General features: G+C 36.0%; 1 protein-coding gene across 2 annotated transcripts; it reads right to left on the bottom strand.

Moving 5' to 3' along the window:
• Positions 1–5,152: 5,152 nt before the first annotated feature.
• tlx2 (T cell leukemia homeobox 2) lies at positions 5,153–23,471 on the bottom strand. 2 transcript variants are annotated; one of them, XM_087799252.1, is made up of 5 exons: positions 22,534–23,470; positions 11,985–12,197; positions 10,707–10,944; positions 5,591–5,771; positions 5,153–5,465 (listed from the first exon to the last, which is right to left on the bottom strand). In XM_087799252.1, the coding sequence occupies exons 1-5, from the start codon at positions 23,060–23,062 to the stop codon at positions 5,454–5,456; spliced, it is 1,173 nt and encodes a 390-aa protein (XP_087655378.1). In that variant the 5' UTR covers positions 23,063–23,470; the 3' UTR covers positions 5,153–5,453. The 2 variants fall into 2 exon arrangements, with proteins under 2 accessions (XP_087655378.1, XP_087655379.1); XM_087799253.1 differs by lacking the exon at positions 11,985–12,197 and having other exon boundaries at positions 22,534–23,471.
• Positions 23,472–24,051: the final 580 nt, after the last annotated feature.

Genomic DNA, 24,051 nt, shown 5'->3' with positions numbered 1-24,051 from the left:
AACAACCCCAGCTGCTGAAGAAAGTTATCCACATATTAGTGACAGAGAAGCAATTGTGTCAAAACTCACCCGGGGAAGGAGTTCCTTGTAGACGAATAAACACACAGAACAATCCAATCATATTAGATGAAAGTTCTAACTACCACTAAAACAATTCACTATATTAGTAGAGATATTAGATTTCTGGCTGACATAATTACAAGCCAACTTTTTTTGGGGGGTGCGGGGGGCGTAGAAGTGCCAGCTTTTTTTTAAGGGTTTTGTAATTTTCTTTTGTTCATAAAAATGGTGTCAGAGGTAGGATGGTCCCCAGAAGTGTAAGTAAATAAGTAAGTAATTTTTATTTGTATAGCGCTTTTCCAGTCCAGGGTCACAAAGCGCTTAAACTTTCAAAACAATATCCAATAAAGTATATACTTTAAAGATCAAGATAAAACTGATAACACAACAGGAGTTCCAGGAAATCAAGGAAAAGCCTGAACAAATAAAAACGTCTTGAGATGTTTCTTAAAGGAGTCAGTAGACTCCATCAAGCGCAAAGAGAGAGAGGAAAGATCGTTCCAAAGCTGTCCAAGACCGCCTTTTGAAAAAGAATAAACAAAAACAACCAACTAATTTGTGATGGGTTTGTTAGATCCGTGTCGTAACATTGGTTATTAAGTCAACAAGACGGGGAAAAAAACAAAAAAAAACGATCCCATGTTGAGTCACTGAACAAGGGGGCATGTTGCTACCAACAAGGATGGACTTGTCTTCACGCTCGAGAGACGTTTTGTCAGTAGGACACCCACACCCACAGGTGAGATACCATCCACCATAATATTAGCAATGATCCAACTAATGAATTTATACCAAGCAGAAAATCTAATGACCTTAAAAAAAAGGTTAAAGTGCTGTTAAAGGGTCCTTAAGAATGACACGTTGAGAACGACCGTGTGGGTGGATCCAGACTTGAACTATCGTCCCACGTCTTTCCCATCCCCGAAGCATCACACGGTGTCTTAAGTCTCGCTTCAAGATTAATCGTGTAGCGTGCCGATAAGTCTTTATAAACCTGGGCCCGGCACGTCTTTCAGCTTGTGTAAGCCTGGCAAAACATTTGTGTAGCTGTTTATGCTCGCATTCTTGAGCGGAACTTATGCGTAACTGAAGGAGTGTAGAGAGAAACCCATGGCAGCGTGCTGTGCCAGCAAGTGGAGTTTAATGGGTCAGTGACAGGTGAGCATTCTTGAAGTCACCTACGTGATGTGTTGCAGTTTTTTCCGTCCGCTCCCGACGGCGATGGTTTAAAGAGTGAGAGTCCTTTCTTTGACGTCACCTTTGACCAGGCTGTAGATTTGTATCTAGAGACCTTCTCCAACCATCTCTCATCGATATATATGAACAAAGATCTGGCGTCACTCATAGTGGAAGGTTTGACGCTCTTTACCGCCGGTTCCTTTTATGGACAGAATTTCCAGGGACTGTAAGGATTCAGGAGTTTTGTGAGGGATCTTTAGGGTGTGTATTGACAAGAGTCTGGTGATGCGATACGTATCGAAATACAAGGTCAATTAAACAATACACCCGGGGGCTTCAACGTGGTAGCGTTTTCATACAGTAACCAACTTATCATCTTTCATCCTGTGATTCCCCTGATTGCTCCCCTATTGGTAATCATCTAAGAATCAATAATGTGATCAGTGTATTAGAGGAACATCATTTACCGTCCATGATCATTTTTAATGAAGTTATTTAAGAAGTGTGTATCAAACTGATGGAAGCCCTTGGAGTAGTAGCTCCCCGTTGCAAAAAGATTAGTGACCCCTGCAGTACACTGTGATGTATTTGGTATGGTAGGAACAAAGTTATATTTGTAGTATTGTCCGAGTACTTGACTCTGGTGTTGCAGAATTCACATGACTCTTTACTAAGACATAACTGCTGTTATTGGTTTTGAAACCAAAATATGTCAAAACATCAGCTTTAAAAGCTGTTTAAATCGACTGTATCCTCTCGTCCTCAGTCATCATTGTTCCTTTAGCTGTGCAGGACATAATGACTGCTCTCAACTGGTAGACCGGAATTTTAATTAAAACATAAATAATTAACAAACATGTGAATATTTGTGTTTTAATTGTAAATAAGAAAATGGCAATTCTTTATTTTACACATCATTTATTAAAATATAAACCATTAAAGAACTATAATCAAAAGAAAACATGATTTGAAAGCGAAAAGCACATTTATACAGTGCTGTTGAATAGCGATGAAAAAAAGTATGGACACTTTCTTAAAACCCTAGTAATTTAAAGGGTTAGTTCACCCAAAATTATTTGCATGTAATTTTAATGTATAAAATAGAGCTCAGTTGTCATCGCCTTTATCTTCGTTCAAAAAGACATGTATGCAAATACCTCTGTGGTGCTCGTTTATAATGTCCATCTAGTATTAAAGTCACGACATTAGAAATTGAATTGAACTTAGATAAGTCTATATATTAAGCTTGTTTTTAGCGTATACTGTGAGGCTAACTGCTAGGCTAGCTGTGAGGCTAACTGCGAGGCTAACTGCTAGGCTAGCTGTAAGGCTAGCTGCGAGGCCATTAGCCTAAACCTTGCGACACTGATAATTTCCGCTTAAAATGTACTTATTTAGGTTTTTTCCGGAACAATTCTTCGCAACCTTAGTCAACATGAGGATGAGTAGGAAATAAGTTAAAAAAATTTGGGTGAACTATCAATTTAAGGACAAATATCGGACGTACAATTTCTCGAACTCATCTATATGGGAACAATACTTATTGTGGTGGGTATTGACAGACGAAAACACCGTCTAAAGACACGACTCGATATACAAACGGACGCCGTGTTTGTACTTGTACAGAACTTGATAGCGGAGCCGTCATCGTGTTGTGTCGCCGTGTGTTTCTAGCTAAACTTTTTAAAGATGAACAGATACCGTCCGTCAAAGCGTGACATGAACCACAATAGAAACTGTGATGAATAGTTTTCTCTGCTCAAAATAAAGCTTTCAGAAGGAGATCTGATAATTCTGTTCATCGGATCTCCTGGGCGAGGGGCGGAGGAGGAGGAGGAGGAAAGAAAAGCCCTTTTAAGCACCTGTAGCCAAACACAATACCGGTTTTTAAAAACAGTAGAGGAATGTTTTTTTCTCGAATGGGCCAAGTCACGTCTTCACCGCTGTGGAGAGATGAAAGCGGCGAAGCCGTGGGGAGGAAGTGGGGGCGGAGGGAGGCGTCACCTGCAGAACCGGCGTCTACTGACAGGATCCCAACCAGGCACGACGCCCCCGAAAATACCACGTCTTCAGAGGAGCGGCGGCTGCACATCATCAACCCGAGCAACAACTAGGGAGTCCTGGGATGACAGACGCTGTCGATGTACAGCAAGGTTCCGATCTGCAAAAAAAAAAAAGGAATCCGGTGGGGGATCCTGAGCCCCCCGGACGTGACGGCCCTCGGATCATTTACGGGCAGAACCCTGAGAGATGTGTTTACACTCAGATAAGTTTTCTTTTTGTTATGTCTTGGCTGAGAAATGTTCGCATGACGGAGCGGATGTGGCGATAGTGGATGTTGACGAGGGTCGACGAGGCTTTTGTTGACAGCAACGTAAACTTACATCCGACCGAGGGAACCCAGTGTTTCCGGAACGAACGTTATCTTATTTCTGCTGCGTTTTTACGAAGAATCTCGAACATCTTCCTTCATCTGGACCAATTTTTTCCTTTAGGCACTCTAGTTTCCTCCCACAATACACGACACAGACAGGTATCCATGATGAAAAACATATTTTTGCCGTATAAGATTGCGTTTCACCAGCTGAACACACAGGTTCCGGGAAAACCAACCATTCGTAGAACCTGAAGTTATGAATAGATAACTCAGGGGTTACCATGAATTTCATCCGCAGAAGCGGAGACTCCGGAGAGTTTCGGCTCCACATCCCACAAACCTCCGTGACCCCCAGCAGGGACCGTTTAGACGAGATTCTGTCGCCTCGCTCAGTTTGAAGCGTTGGACTGGTGTCTTCACGTCGTTCTCCCCGTCGTCTCCGACACTCGCTGTAATCGGATCCAGATTCCATGTTCCAGCCTTTATTTATCCGGGGAACGCTTGGCTGATATGGCACCGGTTTTATGTCCAAACACTTTTTGTTACACATCATCTCTCGTGAACGTCTCAGTCGGTTTTAATCCTTTTTGATAAGATTGATATTTATATATATTTTTCATTATGTTTTTAATTGAGTTGACATGTAAAATAATTTTAACAGGAACATTCTTATTGGTAAAGTATATTATAAAAGTTTGGATTCTTACTATTATACTACATTGAGTTCATCGATCATTTGTATTTTCATTTTTTAAGGGATTTTTGTTTTATTATTTATTTGATTTTCTAGACTGTTTTTAGATTAAAAAAATGTAATCTCCTTGTTGGCTTCAGTCAAATTGTGTTTTGTGGCACTTAAGTTTCATCTTTGCAAAAATCCACTCTAAAAGGTACTTTTATTTCTTATTGTCCATTATAAAACTTTTTTCACTTCAATAAGAAACGCACTTCATACGGTTTTTGAAGCGTTCGAACTCTTTTTTTTTATATTTAGAAAATATATTTTTTATTGAAGCACTTGAGAAAAAAGAACATATATTTTTTATTGAAGGAACTTTTTGTGTTGAAATTTCTTTTTGGGTTGAAAATATTTTTAGACATAAAGCAACTTTTGTTTTCGATTGAAAATACGTTTTTAATAAAGCTATTCTTTTATTAATTAATAAATATCAAATTTTATTAAATATCTATTTGATTGAAGTAAGTTGTTTTAAATTCAAAATTGTTTTTATCGAAAAATGTACTTTTAATTTTTTTGATCCAGGAACTTTTACTTTTTTATTTTTATATTTTTTAGTTTTCTAATTGAAGCAACTTTATAATAATATTAGGAAGAAGAAGAAGCAGAAGAAAATCTATGCTCCACCTTAACACGCCGTTAATTTTAAAACCATCACATCACATGATCAAACCTTCTTTTCCAGACTTTGCCGTTTCGACGTTGACCCCTATGACCTTCCGTCGAGAGGTCACGACCACCACCGCTGCTTCACACAAGGACAGTTCACAGCAGCGAAAATAAACACCAGGAGATGGTTCATGTTTTCAAAAAGTCACAATATGATTTAATATAAAACACCCTTTTCATGACCGTAATGAGAATCCGCGACCCGCAGCGCCCCGTCCTTCCACCAGGGCGGCGCTCACAGAGAAAAGAGACATGCATTATTTACTACATTGTACAAAGAGGGAAGAACGGGAGGCTCGCTTGGGGCCAAAAGTCTCTCACAGCTTCCGAGGGTGAGGGAGGGAGAGGGCGGGAGGACGAGGGGGGGAGAATAGTCTGGAAGGTGGGGCATGTACAGAGAGGTCCGTTTGTGTCCTGCCACCACTCCTGTCAGACCGTCAGCTGAAGGGAGACGGAAAGCGGGTGTCAGGCAGGGATAAAGACTCGAACATTCATGCGTGTCCCTGAAGGCAACACCAAACACACATTCACACCACAGACGTAGCCACGGCGGTGACGGAGGTCACCTTATTGTCGTCGGCCCACGGCTGCAGGTTCTGCAGGGCGTACAGGGAGGAGTTGTGCAGGCACAGGGGGTCCGGCTGCAGGGGCTGGCTCAGGGTCTTCTGGAAGGCTTCCTGCTGCAGCTGCAGCATCAGACGGTTGGCCTGCTGTCGCTCCGCCTCGCGCTCCTCCGCCGTCTGTCTCCTGGTCACAGACAATAAAGTTTTACCTTAGTTTACAACACCGTCACTCATTCAACAGGTGTTTTCACACCAGGAGCCACAATATTTAATGGATACATGTTGAAAAAACATTTTATTTTGAAAGAAAATTCAGTGATACACAATTTAATACATTTTAAAATCACATTTCAAAGAAAAACATAACAATTGCAAGTTGATTAAAACATTCTAAAACATCATGTATTTTATTATAATAATTGAAAGAGAAGCAGTTTAAAATGTGTAGGTAAAGCAATGATAATATATCACGTATATTAACCAAACTTTAAATTATATTAAAAACAACTCAAAGTAACTCATTTTAATTCAAGATTTATATTTTCAAACCTGCAAAATATGAATAATTCCGGGTCAAATATTAAACATTTTATTACATTTCAAACACCTAATAATTTGCAGTTTATTTTTTTCTAATTGTTTTTAAAATTGCATCATTGTAGATAAAATAAAATGAATATAAGTATCATATGTTTTTTCTTACATCTATAATGGTTAAATATATTCAAAACAACTAATGATTTACAGCATTTTATTTCTAAATCTTTTTCAAGGTTTGGATATTTTGTTACCAAATAAAAACGCAACATTTCATTCAAGACAAAAATCTATATATTATCATCAACATTTGTATTATATTTAAATTCATGATTTGCAGCATTTTATTTCAAAATCTTTCTTCATGTTTTTATATTTTCTAAACACACAAAATACACAATTCCAGTTAAACAATTAAACATGATGGACATATGGCATGTTTTTTTCCCCTAACTTCTAAAACGTTGAACTATATTTAAACAACTAATAATTTCTACGATTTTATTTTTTTTTAATAAAAATGCACCATTGCAGATAAAACAAAATCAATATAATATGATCAAGAATCATATGTTTTTGATAACTTTTAATTATATTTAAACAACTAATAATTTTTAGCATTTTATTTCATTTCTTTTTTCATTTTAAGTCATTTTAAATGTTTAATTACATTTTTTTCTTCCAACAAAGGCATCATTGTAGGTAAAAAATATATATAAAATATATATAAAATTATAATATATTAAAAAATGTTTAGTTAAATTCTACAAAGTTTAATTATATGTCAACAACTAATAATATGCAAACTTTTATTTCAAGTTTTTGTATTTACATTCCTAATAAAAAAGGCAGAAGTAGGTAACAAATCTATATAATATCATCAAATGTTTTTTTTTTACTAAACTCTACAATGTTTAATTATATTTAAACAACTTATCATTTGTAGCATTTTAATTATTTAAAAAAAATGTAATTATTGTCATAAAAAGACCCATTGCAGGTACAAATGAAATTAATATAATGTAATAATAAATTAAAAAGAATGTTTTGCAAACGTGTACAACATTTAATTATATTCAAACAACCATTTATTGGCAGAATTATTTTTCAAAATCTAAAAATGAAATTATAAATATGTTTATTTTCAAATTAAATCAAATGCATCATTCCAGGTAAAACCTAATCAATTAAATATAATAATGTATACGATTTTAATTCGCAAAATTCTGCAACTAATTATATTCAAACAAGTAATTAATAAGCAGCATTTTAGTTAAGAACATTTATTTGCGCAATAATGCAAAAATAAAGTAGCAGTTAATAACATGTTACACCATAATTAGCATGTGTAGCATGTAGCGTGTCTGTTCAGGTGTGTCTGGATGGAGTTTGTGTGTTTCCTGCCTCACTGCGATGAAACACAGACACACAACTGTCCTCTCAGAAAAGATTAAATGATGCTAAAAACACGACGGCTCATAAACGGAGGAGAAGAAAACGATTATGTCAGCGGGGAAGAATGGCGGCGGAAGCACACCTCTGAAAGCTGCAGCCATTAGCCACACGTTACTCTTAACTGCATTACTCTAATCTGATTGGCCGCTGCAGATTCGATCAGCGTCTTGTTAGAATCGCAGTCGTCATGCAGAGAAATCCCTCATGTTCCGACGCCGCGGCGCTCGCCATCCGTCTCCGGTGGAGGATCACAAACGTGGCGCCGCGACTCGCAGGACGACTGATGGTTCTGAGATGTACTTAAACGTTCGCTCCTGGTTTATAGGGACAAGTTTTGACTTCCTGTTGACCAACAAGTAGGTCAATCTTAGGGGTCTAAGGTTAGTGGAGAGTCAAAATTGGAAAATAAATGTTCTCTGTTTTTGTCTCTATTCAAGACTGTTTTTTTATGGCTTAACTTTCCCTAATTTTTCTTTGATTTATTTTGTTTCTGTTTGTTTTTTAATTTTTGTTTTCTCTGGAAAAAAACAATTCTTCTAAAATGTTTCATAAAAATATTCAACGTTATAATTTTTTCTCATGTAATAAAGTTTTTCTGGTCATTTTTTTATGATAAGAAAACCACAAAATATATGTGCATATTATAGCAAATTCACGGGAAAATAAATAACTACATCATTATTTGTATATATTTTTTAACCATATACAATTTCAAGTAAAAACAAAACAATACTATAATATAATAATATAATATATTTTCCTACAGTAAATCTTTCCAAGACTCTCTTTTTATGGCTAAACTTTTGCACATTTTTTCTTTTTTGTTGTTGTTTTTATTTAAACAATTCTTCTAAAAAGTTATAATTTTTTCTCACATAAAAAAACTTTTTTCGTATGTTTTTCTGGTCAGATCACTATTTTAAAACATTTATTTTATGATAACGAAATATATATATATTAAAAAATAACTAAAGTAATATTTTTATATATTTTTAACCGTATACAATTTCAAGTAGAAAATAAAAGAAATAAAATATGATAACATAGTTAAAAATAATTAGTGAAATTATAATTTCAACCTGATTTTTTTTGGTCTGTTTATCCACCCCCATTTTATTAGGATATTTTCTCCTCATTTTTTCGATTAATCATGTCTATAATTCATTTTTTACAACAGTGAATTGTTTTTATTTTACATCTTTTCCACATTTCTTTGCTTTAGAATGATTTTGTGTTTATTTCTCTGGACAAACAATTAATCTAAAAAGTGTTATGAATACATTTAACATGTTAGAATTGATTCTGATGTTATTCAAAATTCATGATAAAAAACAATGAAATATAAAGTATAAATAAATGAATATATGTATTAATATATGTATTTTTTCAACTATATAATGTACAAGTTAAAAAACACTTTTCATAAATAATTTTGCTGTATTTTCTTGGTTATTTTCTTATGTTTGAGTTTATGCATAAAATGTAGCACAAGTGTGCGTCGTTTGACTTCAATAAAGATTTAGTTTTTACTGTTAAAAAACGTTATTTGATCAACTGGGATCTTCACAGTTTGGTCTCAGCGTCTGGTCTTCGTCTCCCTTCAGCTCAAAAGCCTCATGATTTCATCTCCGGCTGCTCCGCATTAAACACGAGCTGGAATGAAGTGAGTGTTTCTGAGTCGCCGGTCGATTCCTGAACCCCACGTCCAGTATTGCACCGGTCGGCGTTTTTTTCTTCCGAAAGGCCTTTCAGGAGCAGCAGTAATTGTGCTTCGGTCAAGAGACACCGAGGTGTTGTTTTCCCTGCAGCCGCGAGACGCTTCTCTCCGGGACGTCGCTAAGTAATTGAGATCCGACGGGAAAAAACAGTCGACGGTTTAAGTCCCGATTGAAGCGTTTAAAGTGAATCACACGATCTGTCGAAGACTGAGCTGTATCCACTGTCACGCATGAACCCAGTCATGTTAGCATTGTTGTGCTAATGGCTACGTTAAAACAATTTAAACATTTTTTTATTTTTTTCATTTGGTAAAAAGTGGGAGTCTATTGAAGTTACTGGAGGTTCTGGAAGTGATCTTTTTTCAACGTAGCCATTAGCGCAACAAGGCTAGAAGCGGCGACTACCTTGTGTTCTTGTTCCAGGTCTATGTTTTTTCAACCTAGCCATTAGCGCAACAAGGCTAGTAGTTCTTGTTCCAGGTCTACATTTTTTCAATGTAGCCATTAGCGCAACAAGGCTAGCAGCGGCGACTGTCTTGTGTTCTTGTTCCAGGTCCATGCTTTTCAAACCTAGCCATTAGCGCAACAAGGCTAGTAGTTCTTGTTCCAGGTCTACGTTTTTTCAACCTAGCCATTAGCGCAACAAGGTTAGCAGCGGCGACTGCCTTGTGTTCTTGTTCCAGGTCTACCTTTTTTTTAAACGTAGCCATTAGCACAACAAGGCTAGCAGTGGCGACTGCCTTGTGTTCTTGTTCCAGGGCTATGTTTTTGTCAACGTAGCCATTAGCGCAACCAGGCTAGCAGCGGCAACTGCCTTGTGTTCCTGTTCCAGGTCTACGTTTTTTCAACCTAGCCATTAGCGCAACAAGGCTAGCAGCGGCGACAGCCTTGTGTTCTTGTTCCAGGTCTACCTTTTTTTTTAACATAGCCATTAGCGCAACAAGGCTAGCAGCGGCAACTGCCTTGTGTTCCTGTTCCAAGTATACTTTTTTTCAACGTAGCAATTAGCGCAACAGGGCTAGCAGCGGCAACTGCCTTGTGTTCCTGTTCCAGGTCTACGTTTTTTCAACCTAGCCATTAGCGCAACAAGGCTAGCAGTGGCGACAGCCTTGTGTTCTTGTTCCAGGTCTACCTTTTTTTAACATAGCCATAAGGCGCAACAAGGCTAGCAGCGGCGACTGCCTTGTGTTCTTGTTCCAGTTCTATGTTTTTTCAACGTACCCATTAGCACAACCAGGCTAGCAGCGGCGACACCTTGTGTTCTTGTTCCAGGTCTATATTTTTTCAACGTAGCCATTAGCGCAACAAGGCTAGCAGCAGCGACTGTCTTGCGTTCTCGATCCAAGTCTAAGTTTTTTCAACGTAAACATTAGCGCAACAAGGCTAGTAGTAGTTGTTCCGGGTCTCACCTCCACTTGGTGCGTCGGTTCTGGAACCAGGTCTTGACTTGTGCGTCCGTCATCTTCAGAGCTTTGGCCAGCGTCGCTCTCTCGGCCGACGCCAAGTACTTCTGCCGGTGGAACCGTTTCTCCAGCTCGCAGATCTGGACGCGGCTGAACGACGTGCGCGGCTTTTTCCTCTTGGGCGGCGTCCGGTTCTGGTACGGATGTCCGATCCGCCGCGTCACGGAGAAAGGCGAGAGCGCCGCTGAGGACGAGAGGAGACAAACTGGTTAGTTAAATTAGTTTGATTTTTGACCCTTTCTCTTAACTTCTTATCTTTTCTTTTGCCTTATTATATTCCTTCTTTGTTTTTTTGTTTGTTTTTAATAATGTACTTAAACTATATACAGTATATATTGCATTTAAGAAAGTGTTTTCTATAATTCTTTTTAACATTTTACATTAAAAGAATAATATAAACATGTATATATTGATCTTAAATTAAAGATGAATTTAATTTAAAAATTATAATAAATTTGTTTTAATAAGTTTCAATTAATAAAATAAACAAGATGTTACAACAGTTCAATAAAACTAAAATGCCGTTAATTACATTTTTACATGTGTTTTTGTTTGTGTCGTTAAAATAATGTTTCACGTACGTATTTCAAATAAAAATGTTAATAAAATATGTTAAAAAAATTAAATAAAATTTGAATAAAAAAAGTTTCATTTAAATGCACAAGATAAATAAATAAATAAACAAGATGCAGTTTATTTAAATGAAATTTATTTGAAGAAAACTATATTTATTAAATTTTGTCAACGTAAATACGTGAAATATATTTTTTATAAAATATATTTATCCGGAAAAATTACAAAAAGTAAATATGTTAAGTTAAATATTAATGAACTAAATAAATCAAATCTATAAGTTCGATCAAGTTTGTGTCGTAAATAGAATATTTCATGTATGTAAAATAAAAATAATAATAAATAAAAATACACATAGACAAACAAACCAGAACGTTAATAATAAATAAAAATAGAACAAAATATGATATTATATAATAAGATGTTATTAAGTTGACTTGAGTATTTTTTATTTATTTCCTAAAACTTCTATTTTTTTTTAAAAATCAAATACTCAACTTTTTACATTCTATGTTTTGTTGATCCCTGAACGCGTTTGTTAAACTTTCCGGAAGGAAATCTTTGTTTGGAATGACGGGGATCAGAGATCAAAGCTCTGTCGGGGGGGTTGGGGGAGTCATAGGGGGGAGGAAAATCGGGGGGGAGACTCACCTGGACACGCCCCCTTAGGGAACGCATAGTCAGCGAGGAGGCCCGTGCCGTCCCGCAGGTGAGCGAGTTCTGGGTAATAACATTTAGTTAAGGTCTCCATCGTGCTCCAGACGGGGACCCTGCCGAGGTCTCCTTTGGGGAGCGGACAGAGGGGGCCCCCGGCCCCCGACCCCCCTGTCAGCTCTGCTGCCCGGCCCTCCTCTACCAGCTCCCCTAAAGGAAAGGGACACACAGTGAAGTCCCACATCTGGAGCAGCAGTTGGACCAAACATCACATCAGCAGGACTCAGGGACGCCGTTTGTGTGTTGACAGTAACACACACAAAGAACTACACACTCAATTCTAACAGGAGTTTTTTTGTGTGTCGATATGAACACACACATAAAACTACACACTCAAATCTAACAGGAGGTTTGTGTGTTGATAATAACACAAACAAATAACTACACACTCAATTATAACGGGAGGTTTATGTTTGTTGATAATAACACACACAAATAACTACACACTCAATTCTAACAGGAGGTTTTTGTGTGTTTATAATAACACACACGAAGAACTACACACTCAATTCTAAAAAAAAGTATTTTTTGTGTGTTTATATGAACACACGAAGAACTACACACTCAATTCTAACAGGAGGTTTTAGTGTGTTTATAATAACACACATAGAACTACACAATCAATTCTAACATGAGGTTTATGTGTGTTTATAATAACACACATAGAACTACACAATCAATTCTAACAGGAGTTTATAGTGTGTTTATAATAACACACATAGAACTACACAATCAATTCTAACATGAGGTTTATGTGTGTTTATAATAACACACATAGAACTACACAATCAATTCTAACAGGAGTTTATAGTGTGTTTATAATAACACACATAGAACTACACAATCAATTCTAACAGGAGTTTTTTGTGTGTTGATAATAACACACGGAGAACTACACACTCAATTATATCAGGTTTGTGTGTTGATATTGAACACGCACATATAACTACATGTTCAATTTTAAAGGTTTTTGTGTGTTGATATGAACACACGAAAAACTACACACTCAATTCTAACAGGAGGTATTTGTGTGTTTATAATAATACACACGAAGAACTACAAACTCAATTCTAACAGGAGGTTTGTGTGTTGATAAAAACACACACAAATAACTACACATTAAATTCTAACGGGAAGTTTTTGTGTGTTTATAATAACCCAGACGAAGAACTACACACTCAATTCTAAAAAAAAGGTTTTTGTTTGTTGAAATTGACACACACAAAGAACTGCACACTGATTGTGTGTGTGTCTCTCCATGTGTGTGTGTGTGTGTCTCTCCATGTGTGTGTGTGTCTCCATGTGTGTGTCTCCATGTGTGTGTGTTATCTGCAGCATCATAAATCTGGGGTCCTTCTGTCTATTTTGTCATCCTGAGGTAAACAGTCGCTCGATAAGAGGAACCTGATCCTCCGTCTCTCTTCCTCCTCCTCCTCTTCCTCGCTGCAGCATCTGTTTGTGTCGTACAGGATGTTTTTGTGTTGTCACAGGCAGACAAACAAATTCACAAACAGCTGCAGAGGTGGCACCCCCCGCCCACCACCACCCTGTACCCCCAACCTTTAAATACACAACCTAAACAAAGACCAACAAATGAAGCTTCATTCCAGCTGCTTAAATACACAAAAACATGCTCAACTCAACAAGCTACAATTGTTGTTATGTAATGTTTTCATAATTGAAAAATGTACAACACTGCCTTGTGTGTACGTTGATTTTGAACACACACATGCACACACATAAAGAACCACACACTTGTTTATAACATGAGTTTTTTGTGTGTTTATAGTAACACAAAACAAATGACAAACTCACTTCTGAAATTAAGTTTTTGTGCATTTAAATGAACACATAACAGACTCTTCTTACAAGAGGTTTTTTTGTGTTGATTTTGAACATACACACACACACACACACACAAACACACACACACACACTCATGAAGTACCACATAATTGTCCAATATGAATTGTTTGTGTGTTCATTATGAATACACACGCAAAAAAACACAGATTAGTTTCTTATATGAGGTTTTTGTGTGTTTAAATTAACACACAACAAACTGAACACTCACTTCGTAGATGAGGTTTTTGTGTGTTTATGTTAACGCACAGTAAACTACACACTCACTTCTAACATGAGTTTTTTCAACAATTTTTTTTAACACAGAACAAACTATACACTCACTTCTAACATTAGGTGTTTGTACTACTTACATGAGATTTTTTGTGTGTTGATTATGGATACACACACAATAAACTACACACTCACTTTTAATGTGAGGTTTTGGTGTGTTGATATCAAAAACACGCACAGACACACGAAGAACTACACACTGGTTCTAACTTGAGGTTTTTATGAGTTGATTTTGAATACACACTTGTGTGTGTGTGTCTATCTCTTGCTGTGCCTTGATACACAACAACTTGTGTGTAACTTCAGCAACAAGTTCTTTATTGAAGATAAATGATACAAACACAAACGCACAAGTATTTTTCTTGACGCACATCTATGTTGCACAATCATTGATTTAATTCACATTATTATAAAAACACTTGATCCACAAACACAAATACGATCTTAAAAGAATTATAGAAAGAAAGATAAAAGTAGTTAAATGTAGTTTATTAATACATGTCAGTCACATGACACCTTGATTGACTTTACGTTGTAATATCATCTAAAAATGTGTAATATCATCAACAAATGTTTATTATCATCTACAAATGTTTAATATCTTCTACAAATGTGTAATATCATCTATAAATGTGAAATATCATCAACAAATGTTTATTATCATCTACAAATGTTTAATATCTTCTACAAATGTGTAATATCATCTTTAAATGTGAAATATCATCAACAAATGTGTATTATCAGCCAATAATGTGTAGTATTATCTACAAATGTTTAATATCATCTACAAATTTGTAATATTATATATAAATGTGTAATATCATCTACAAATGTGTAATATCATCTACAAATGTGTAATTTCATCTATAACTGTGTACTATCATCTACAAATGTGTAATATAATCTACAAATGTGTAATTTCATCTATAAATGTGTACTATCATCTACAAATGTGTAATTTCATCTACAAATGTGTAATTTCATCTATAAATGTGTAATATCATCTATAAATGTGTAATATCATCTATAAATGTGTAATATCATCTACAAATGTGTAATATCATCTATAAATGTGTACTATCATTTACAAATGTGTAATATAATCTACAAATGTGTCATTTCATCTATAAATGTGTACTATCATCTATAAATGTGTAATATCATCTACAAATGTGTAATTTAATCTATAAATGTGTAATTTCATCTATAAATGTGTACTATCATCTACAAATGTGTAATATCATCTACAAATGTGTAATTTAATCTACAAAGGTGTAATTTCATCTATCAATGTGTACTATCATCTACAAATGTGTAATATCATCTACAAATGTGTAATATAATCTATAAATGTGTACTATCATCTACAAATGTGTAATATAATCTACAAATGTGTAATTTCATCTACAAATGTGTAATAGAATCTACAAATGTGTAATATCATCTACAAATGTGTAATAGAATCTACAAATGTGTAATATCATCTATAAATGTGTAATATCATCTACAAATGTGTAATATAATCTATAAATGTGTACTATCATCTACAAATGTGTAATATCATCTACAAATGTGTAATTTCATCTACAAATGTGTAATAGAATCTACAAATGTGTAATATCATCTACAAATGTGTAATATCATCTATAAATGTGTAATATCATCTATAAATGTGTAATATCATCTACAAATGTGTAATATCATCTATAAATGTGTAATATCATCTATAAATGTGTAATATCATCTACAAATGTGTAATATCATCTATAAATGTGTAATATCATCTATAAATGTGTAATATCGTCTATAATATCATCTATAAATATATATTATCATCCATGACTTTATCTTCGAGGCCAAATCGTTGTGCAACACAACAACATCCACAAATGTTAGATTCTCCCTCGTTTAGTGTGCGATTGTGTAACTGATGACAAAACATGTGATCGACTCGATCCACTCGTGGAGAACGTGATCTTTGAAGGATTTGTCACATGATGTGTTTTTTTAAAGACTACATGAATGATTGTTATGTGTTGACAAAATAAAATTCAATAAAGTTGTGTTTCCATAAACGATCATGATGTGATTGTCATAAGTGGGTCAAAGCTGATGTGAAAAACAAAGCAAACAAACGCATTTGTGTGTGTGTGTGTGAGGGTGTGTGTCTTGCGTGTCTGTCTCTTAACGTGTGTATGTGTCTCTATATACATGTGTATCTATGAGGATGTATACGTCTATATGTAAATGTGTGTGTGTGTGTGTCAATGAGCATGTGTATGTGTGTGTTTCTCTGTGTGCTTGTGTGTGTCTTTCTATATGTGTGTTTCTTTCCTTATTTGCGTGTTTGTGTCTTCCTATGAGTGTGTCTCTCTCTCCATGTGTGTGTGTCTGTGTGTGTCTCTCTCTTTGTATGTGTGTGTCTCTCTCTCTATGTGTGTGAGTGTGTCTCTCTCCGTGTGTGTGTCTCTCTCTAAGTATGTGTGTGTCTCTCTCCGTGTGTGTGCCTCTCTCAATGTATGTGTGTGTCTCTCTCTTTGTATGTGTGTGTCTCTCTCTTTGTATATGTGTGTCTCTCTCTAAGTGTTTGTGTCTCTCTCTATGTGTGTGTCTCTCTCTCTATGTGTGTGTCTCTCTCTCTACGTTTGTGTGTCTCTCTCTCTATATGTGTGTCTCTCTCTCTACGTTTGTGTGTCTCTCTCTCTGTGTGTGTCTCTCTCGCTACGTGTGTGTGTCTCTCAATGTGTGTGTCTCTCTCCATGTGTGTGTGATAATATAAGACATTTAGACTTTTTTCTACCCAAATAAGCATCAACACATATTGTGTATTTAAAAAAAAAGCTGCATAAAGGAACCAGAACCTTCGTCAAAGTATAATTGTACATTTTTCTAAATTCAATTTTCATTCATTTCTATACTTTTCTATTTAAAGCTGAAGTAAATCCACACGTTTACATCTTGTCTCCTTTGTTGTGATTTAAACTATATTATAGTCATGTTTTTAACTGAATCTAACGGTGAGTTTTTTGGTTTTATGTGTATTTTTATGGGTTTTTTTCTCGGCAGCAACATTTTCGTATATAAATGACTGCACCAGGAAATGTCCATATACAGTGAATATATATAATACAATATAAAGAGGAATATTCATCCAAAAATCAACATCTTTAGAGAAACTCGTTAATCATCGGAAGAAAAAAAACCTTTTTAAATTAAAATGGCGGTGAATCACGAAGCTGCTGCCGCTGCTGCTGTTGATGGATTTATTCTGGATTATAATCTGAAGCCAGAGTCTGATTTCACACGTGTATGAAACGCGAGCCACATTAAAAATGAGATAATGAGTCGTTTAGTTGATATCGATCTCACATCAGAAAACCCTCCGAGGATCGAGAATCACAAATGTGTCTGAACATCGTTAGCATTAGCATGTTAGCTCAAGATTGAAAATATCATCTTTAACATATTATTGTATGTTGCATTAACTGACAATATACTACAACTGTTTCATAAAAACAAGGATTTCAATTACAGTTGATGACTTTATGAACACTAAACAAAACTGCAGTGACTAAAAGAAGTCCTATATTTAAATGAAAATATTAAATGCCGATTGAAAGTTTATATTTATACGATAAAATACACAAATTCTATGTTAATCCCTCTATTATTGTTTTTTTTTAAATTATAATTATTATTAATTGTCAAACTTATTTCACTGTCAAATATAACAAAAAAACGAATACTGAAATGACGTGTATTTCATTTTTGTCTGAATAATTCTACTTATATTATTGAAAAATACATTATTCAAAAACGAGTTAAATAACTGTTGAATAAACAAGATCAACGATTTCACCTTCAAATTTTTTTTATTATTATTATTATTATTAATTTATGACTCACTTTTTCTTATTAATATTCCTAAAAACTGGTTAAATTATTTATTAAAAAATATTAATAATTACAATACGGCACGAAGGAGAAATTATGAATGAATATCTTGTATTTTATTTGAATAAATATCCGTGGGTTATGTTAAAAAATAATTATAGAAAATGGAAATAAATTAAATAAATACACGATCATAGACGTACTGACCATAACGGTAAATACATTTAATTAATTATTTATTAAACTATGAGAAAACAGTGAATAAAATGAAAGGATTCATATATTTAAATGTTATTATTTCACTGAAAATGAACATCCTCCGCTGATGTTGAAACACAGATGCTCGTGTGAGTGACAGGCTTCACCTGCTGTCACGTGATTTAAAGGGGTTGCAGGTTTGAATTCATGAATGAAGTAGGAAGAATAAATGGTCTTGTGCTTCTGCTCGGATCTGCTCCGGATCATAACACGATGTGAGTCCCCTCCTCAATAACACTTGCGCGCCCCCGCTGCGGATATTACCGCGACAATCTAATAAATCCACCTTCAGGAGGGAAATGGAGATTTAACATGAACATATAGTCGTATTTATTACACGCACACACGCGCGCGGGCACACGCTCACACACGCCGTGACGCGCGCGCACACACTTTTTTTTTTATTGGAGCTGCGGCGTCTACTGTTTTATTGTCGACACGATCACGAGTTCACTTTTATACTTCATCACGATTATCTGCCACGAAGTTTCATGACTCAAATGATGACGTTTACCGCTGACACACGTTCACGTTTAGATGAACACAATCTTGTTCAGCGGAGACACACACACACACCTGACGCCTCGCCAGGATCCACACCTTGAAAAACACTTTAAGATTATTGATACACAGTTATTGAGAGTTAGTGTTGAGATAAGTCAAATGAAAATACACTTAACTGTGTCAAATGTGTTTTCTTAATAATAATGATAATAATAATAACCTTTGCAGTAAAAAGGCATCGTTTTTATTTCTTTGAAACATTGAATTAAACCACCTTTAACTCTATTTGTTATTTTTGTATATTAAAATAAATACAAGATCAATGCGGATTATGATAACTATAACACAAACTAACGTGAATTTATGTTTGTTCCTTTAAAATGTATTTATATGTTGCGAAATAAAAAATGAAATTGCAGGAAAATTAAATCTTTACATTAGTTTGAACGCATCAAAAATATATATAATCCAACATCAACATTCGCTAATAAAGTGATTAATTACTTTACTATTATTATATTTAAGATCACATTAAGAAGCAAAACTATTTTTTAAAGCAGATATGGAACTTTATACGAGTTAAGCGGTTGACAACGTCATCATTGTTAAACAACAAGAAGGATCAATTTCTTAATAGTTTTATTTAAAACGATCTTAAATAATGACAAAGAAATGGTGGATATTTTTGAATAAAGAAGAATAATGTACGGGCTGGGTTTAAAAGACAATTAATCTTGATTCTTTATTTACGATGATGCACTGGCGTGTACCTGAACGCACCACGCTGTCATCTCCTCACTTTAATTCTTCCTCGATGGGACCAAACTAGAGACATCAGATGTGTTAAGAAATGGTTGTTGTCGTGATCGAAACACAACAATTAAATTAATTAAATCAATGGGATTATTTATTCTGAATGAGTTCAGAAAGAATTAAATATAAATATATTTGAATTATTTGCTCCTCCATTGATTCGCCATTGATTCATGTTTGATCTATTATCGTAAATGTTACACATGGATCCTGAACGCACCTTTTTAAATTGTTTTTCAAGGGTTAAAAATCTGAATCAGGTTTGAATGATGAAAACAGTTTGTGTCAACATTCGATCTGGATGTGGATTGGGATAATTCTCGTTTGCTCCTGAACGCACCAGCGAGCCCGTGCACGCGTTTCTTCCTCGCTGTTGGATTAAATTTGTCTTTAACAGCCTCAATCTTAATCCCGAGCGTCAGTCTGATGCGATTTGAAATGATTTATCGACTGTAATAAACATGAATTCATGCGTGGACGCTTGCCAGGCTGAAAAATGAGAGTGTGGGAGCGTGTGTGTGTGTGTGTGTGTGTGTGTGTGTGTGTGTGTATGTGTGTGTGTGTGTGTGTGTGTGTGTGTGTGTGTGTCTTTGTGTGTATAAATCTGTTCATATCTCACTGAAACTGAAGAACGTTTCTACAAGAAGTCGTTAGAGGCGAAATTGTTCAATTCATGTGGTGTTTGAGGATAATTAATGTGTGTGTGTGTGTGCGTGTGTGTGTGTGTGTGTGTGTAAAAAAGATCTATTAGGCTATTTACTTTGCCATTTCTTAATAATTAATCAGACAAAATGGCGGATTGGTGAATATTTAATGTGTGTAGTGTGTGTGTGAGTGTGCACGGGGGAGGGTCGTGTGCGTTTGTTCATTTTCAGCCTAAAAGACAATGACGTCACGTGAAATACTGCAGCGATCGTGAATTGAAATGTGAAAAATTGTATTTTTTTTTCCCATTTATTTTTGTCAAAACACTAAAATACTCATTTTATTTAAATTGAAATTTACGTTATTTAATATTTCAATTTTTATTCAAAACATTGTCTTTTTGTTGAATAGGACACAATGTCGTTCAATTTAATAAGTGAAGAATGTGTGAGATTTACGAATCACATTTTTGGTTTATGAATTTAATTTCTGGCGTATTTCAGGTCTTGTAAATATTTAAAAACTGTCCATTTGATCAAATATTTTAAACGTTAAAAATCATATCACGTGGTTTGGTGGTTGATTTCGAGAACCTCAGAGCGGACAAACACATGCAGGTGTCATCGCTGCGGAGTGTCAGTGTGTGTGTGTGTGTGTGTGTGTGTGTGTGTGTGTGTGTGTGTGTGTATGTGTGTGTGTGTGTGTGTGTGTTTGCTGTCGTCACTCTCGACTCTCCTGGCTCGTCACCAGTCTGCTCGTCTCCGTGTTGACTTTAATTCTCCTCCAGGTAAACGACACACAACTGCTCTGATTCAAGTTCTCACTAAACGACACCTTCTTGAACGACGACGTCACTACTTTCATCTACTCCTGGTACTTCTCTGCGTGTATTTTTCTACACCATAGTATTACAAATGGTTGTGTTTGGTAAACTATTAACTATCACTTGACTACCTATGACAACCGCTCACTCATCGTCACAAAACAATAATAATGACTCATCATTTTGTGACACATCGTTCAGCCAAGTTTATATTTTACTTTATGTATTGTTATGTTTTTGTTGTTATTTCTATAACCAGAAAAACACGATTTTAAGGACTTCGCGAGGAATATTCGAATAGTACTCATAAGCCAACGACTGTGATGAAAATAAAACTATTCTATTAAATATACAAAAAAAAAAAAAAAATCCCACAAGTAAATCTGATGAAAATCAAACAAAACGAACAAATAATAATTACAATAATAATAATAATATATCGGTTTTATTTTCAGATTATTTTCACATTAGGATATTTTTGATTGGGATGTTACGATGTTATTTATTATTATTATTTGTATTAATATAATTTCATAAACCTATGATTGTTCTGTTAATTCTCGTGCATTTAACGTTGAGAGAAACAACTATTTATGGTCTTTCATTCATTAAAATATATTATCGTTGACAGGTAACTCTTATAAAACCTGGCTTTACAAAACACTTATTATGTTGTTTTTTTGCTTTGCATTCACTTTGTTTTCAATTGTATTTTTTAAAACTAAATTCTTATAATGATACATTTATTATTATTAGGTTATTATTATGTCACCAGGTGAGGCGCCCACAATAACAAATGAATGAACAGTAAAAATGAGTGTCACACACACATCCTCGTGTTCCAGTCAATTTATGTAGGAAAAAAAACCCGGAAGTCTTTCCCATAATAGCGACTTGAAACCGCGACTACGGTGTCAAAGGTTCCACCTGCTTCACTTATTATTTCTTACCTGGAATCATATTTATATTACGTATTAAGAGTTGTTTTTTTTATTTTTAAAACGCTTATGAAAAAAAAAAAGTTTTTACATAGTAAGGGACAGACAGGATTAGATGATAGAATAAATCCGAACAGAGGTTAAAAAAACCAAAACATTGATAGATTAGAATTATGATGATTTAATTGTTTATCTGGTGGAAGGTAATAATGTAATGTTTAACGAAAACGCCTGCAGCTACTTTTAATTGTGAAAACGTTTAACCGGTATTTCTTTTCTGTAATCCAGATTATGCTCGAATTTATTAATTTCATTTTTATTTAAAAAAGTTGTATTGAACTAATTAAATTTATAGATCCACTAGTGACCAGAACATACATATTTTTAGATGTTTTAAAGTTGTTTTTTCGTTTCAAATATAATGTATAATGTAAAATATAAATCCAGCGAGAACCCAGGTGCGGATTAAAATTACCTGTTAATCTGTCCTTGGCAAACCTCCGACTGCTCTCCATCCAGGGAAAAGTGAAATTCGCGTTCCCCATCCCCATCCCGGGCACAGCCGGGATCCCGGGTCCGAGTCCTGCCGGGTGACCGACGGGCGGCTGGTGCGGCGCGGCGGCGGCGGCGGAGGAACCGGGAGGCGGCGGCGGAGGCATGGGTCTGTGCGCCGGCACCCGGATCACCCCGCCGCCGCCGGCGCCCGCCGAGTTGACGTTGACGTTCATGTTCATGCTGACGTTCATGTTCATGTTGACGTTGTAGGAGCCCGCCAGACCCGCCGCCATGGAGCATGCCGGGTAACCGCCGTAGCCGTTGCCGTAGGACGCCGCCGCCGCCGCCGCCGACGCCAGCGCGTAATCCGCCTCCCCGGTCCGGTTCGGGAGCATGCAGCCGCTGGACTGGTCCGAGCTGTTGAGGATCTGGTCGATGCCGAAGCTGATGGGCTCGTGCTGCTGCTGCTGGTGCGTCTGGTTCACCTCCTCGATGCCGGTGTGCTCCATGGCTTCACTTTCTTCTTCAAATCTGGCAAAAAATCAAAAGGGATCTCTGGATCTTGGGGGTCTTCAAGTCGAGCATCAACACAGGCCCGAGTCCAGGGTGCGAAACCTCCAAAATTCAGCCATAATATCTACTTTCTTTTTTTTTGTTGTTGTTTACGAGACCGCGTACTCCATCTTCACCTCATCCTTGGAACACCAGAGCAGGAAAGTGGAACACAGATCCTTTCTGGAGACTTAAAACAAAAATCCCGATCCTGGACCCTCTTGGCTTTTTTTTGTGCGCGCGGCTAGTGCTGATCCAAACGCGCCGGGATCCGAACCATGGAGAGGAGAAGAAGCCTCGTGACCTCGATGCTCCGCGGATTAATTTGGGATGAAGCGAGTGCGAGCAGGTGAGACGAGCTTCTGCGTAAAAGCTGCCATTCGATCAGTCAGACGCGCCTCCTCCCTCCTCCTCTCATCACCCCCCCCCCCCACACACACACACACACCCCCCCTCTTAAAGGGGGCGCACGTCCCGCAGCCATTTTGATGCGCAGCAGCGAGTCTTTTAATGTCGCTGAAGAGAAATATTTTAAATTAAACGTCAGTTTGAAGCGCGCGAGACGTTCCTCAAACGCCCGAGCGAGCTGTCAGACCAACGTCTCCTCCGAATGATTCATGAATTAAATATATCCTCAACCTTTTGAGGATGTCATCCGTGTTACAACATCCGAGGACATGGATTTATAACCATCGCTCATTATACTCGAATAACTATCAACATTTTTTTTATTTTTTTTGTGTGTGGGGTTTAAAATATAATTAATACAGTTTTTTCATCGCCGCCATTTGTGTTGGTATATTTAATTAAATATTTTTAGAATCACTGACATTGAGACATTGCCTCTTTTACCTACTTTCAAAATATAATTATAATTAATGTCGTGTATATTGAGGTATATTTTGTTTCATATTTAATTGAGTTAACTACATATTACATAGTAGTA

Source organism: Callionymus lyra, chromosome 9 (assembly GCF_982586985.1).
Source record: "Callionymus lyra chromosome 9, fCalLyr1.hap1.1, whole genome shotgun sequence".
Taxonomy (NCBI): domain Eukaryota; kingdom Metazoa; phylum Chordata; class Actinopteri; order Syngnathiformes; family Callionymidae; genus Callionymus; species Callionymus lyra.
This window is presented reverse-complemented; position numbering and strand designations above follow the sequence as displayed.

Coding starts and splice junctions, on each gene's coding strand:
- tlx2 (XM_087799252.1), bottom strand. CDS start 23,062: ATGGAGCACACCGGCATCGAGGAGGTGAACCAGACGCACCAGCAGCAG. Junction 12,198..22,533: donor TGCCAAGGACAGATTAACAG/GTAATTTTAATC, acceptor CCTTTCCTTTAG/GGGAGCTGGTAGAGGAGGGC. Junction 10,945..11,984: donor CCCTAAGGGGGCGTGTCCAG/GTGAGTCTCCCC, acceptor TCTCGTCCTCAG/CGGCGCTCTCGCCTTTCTCC.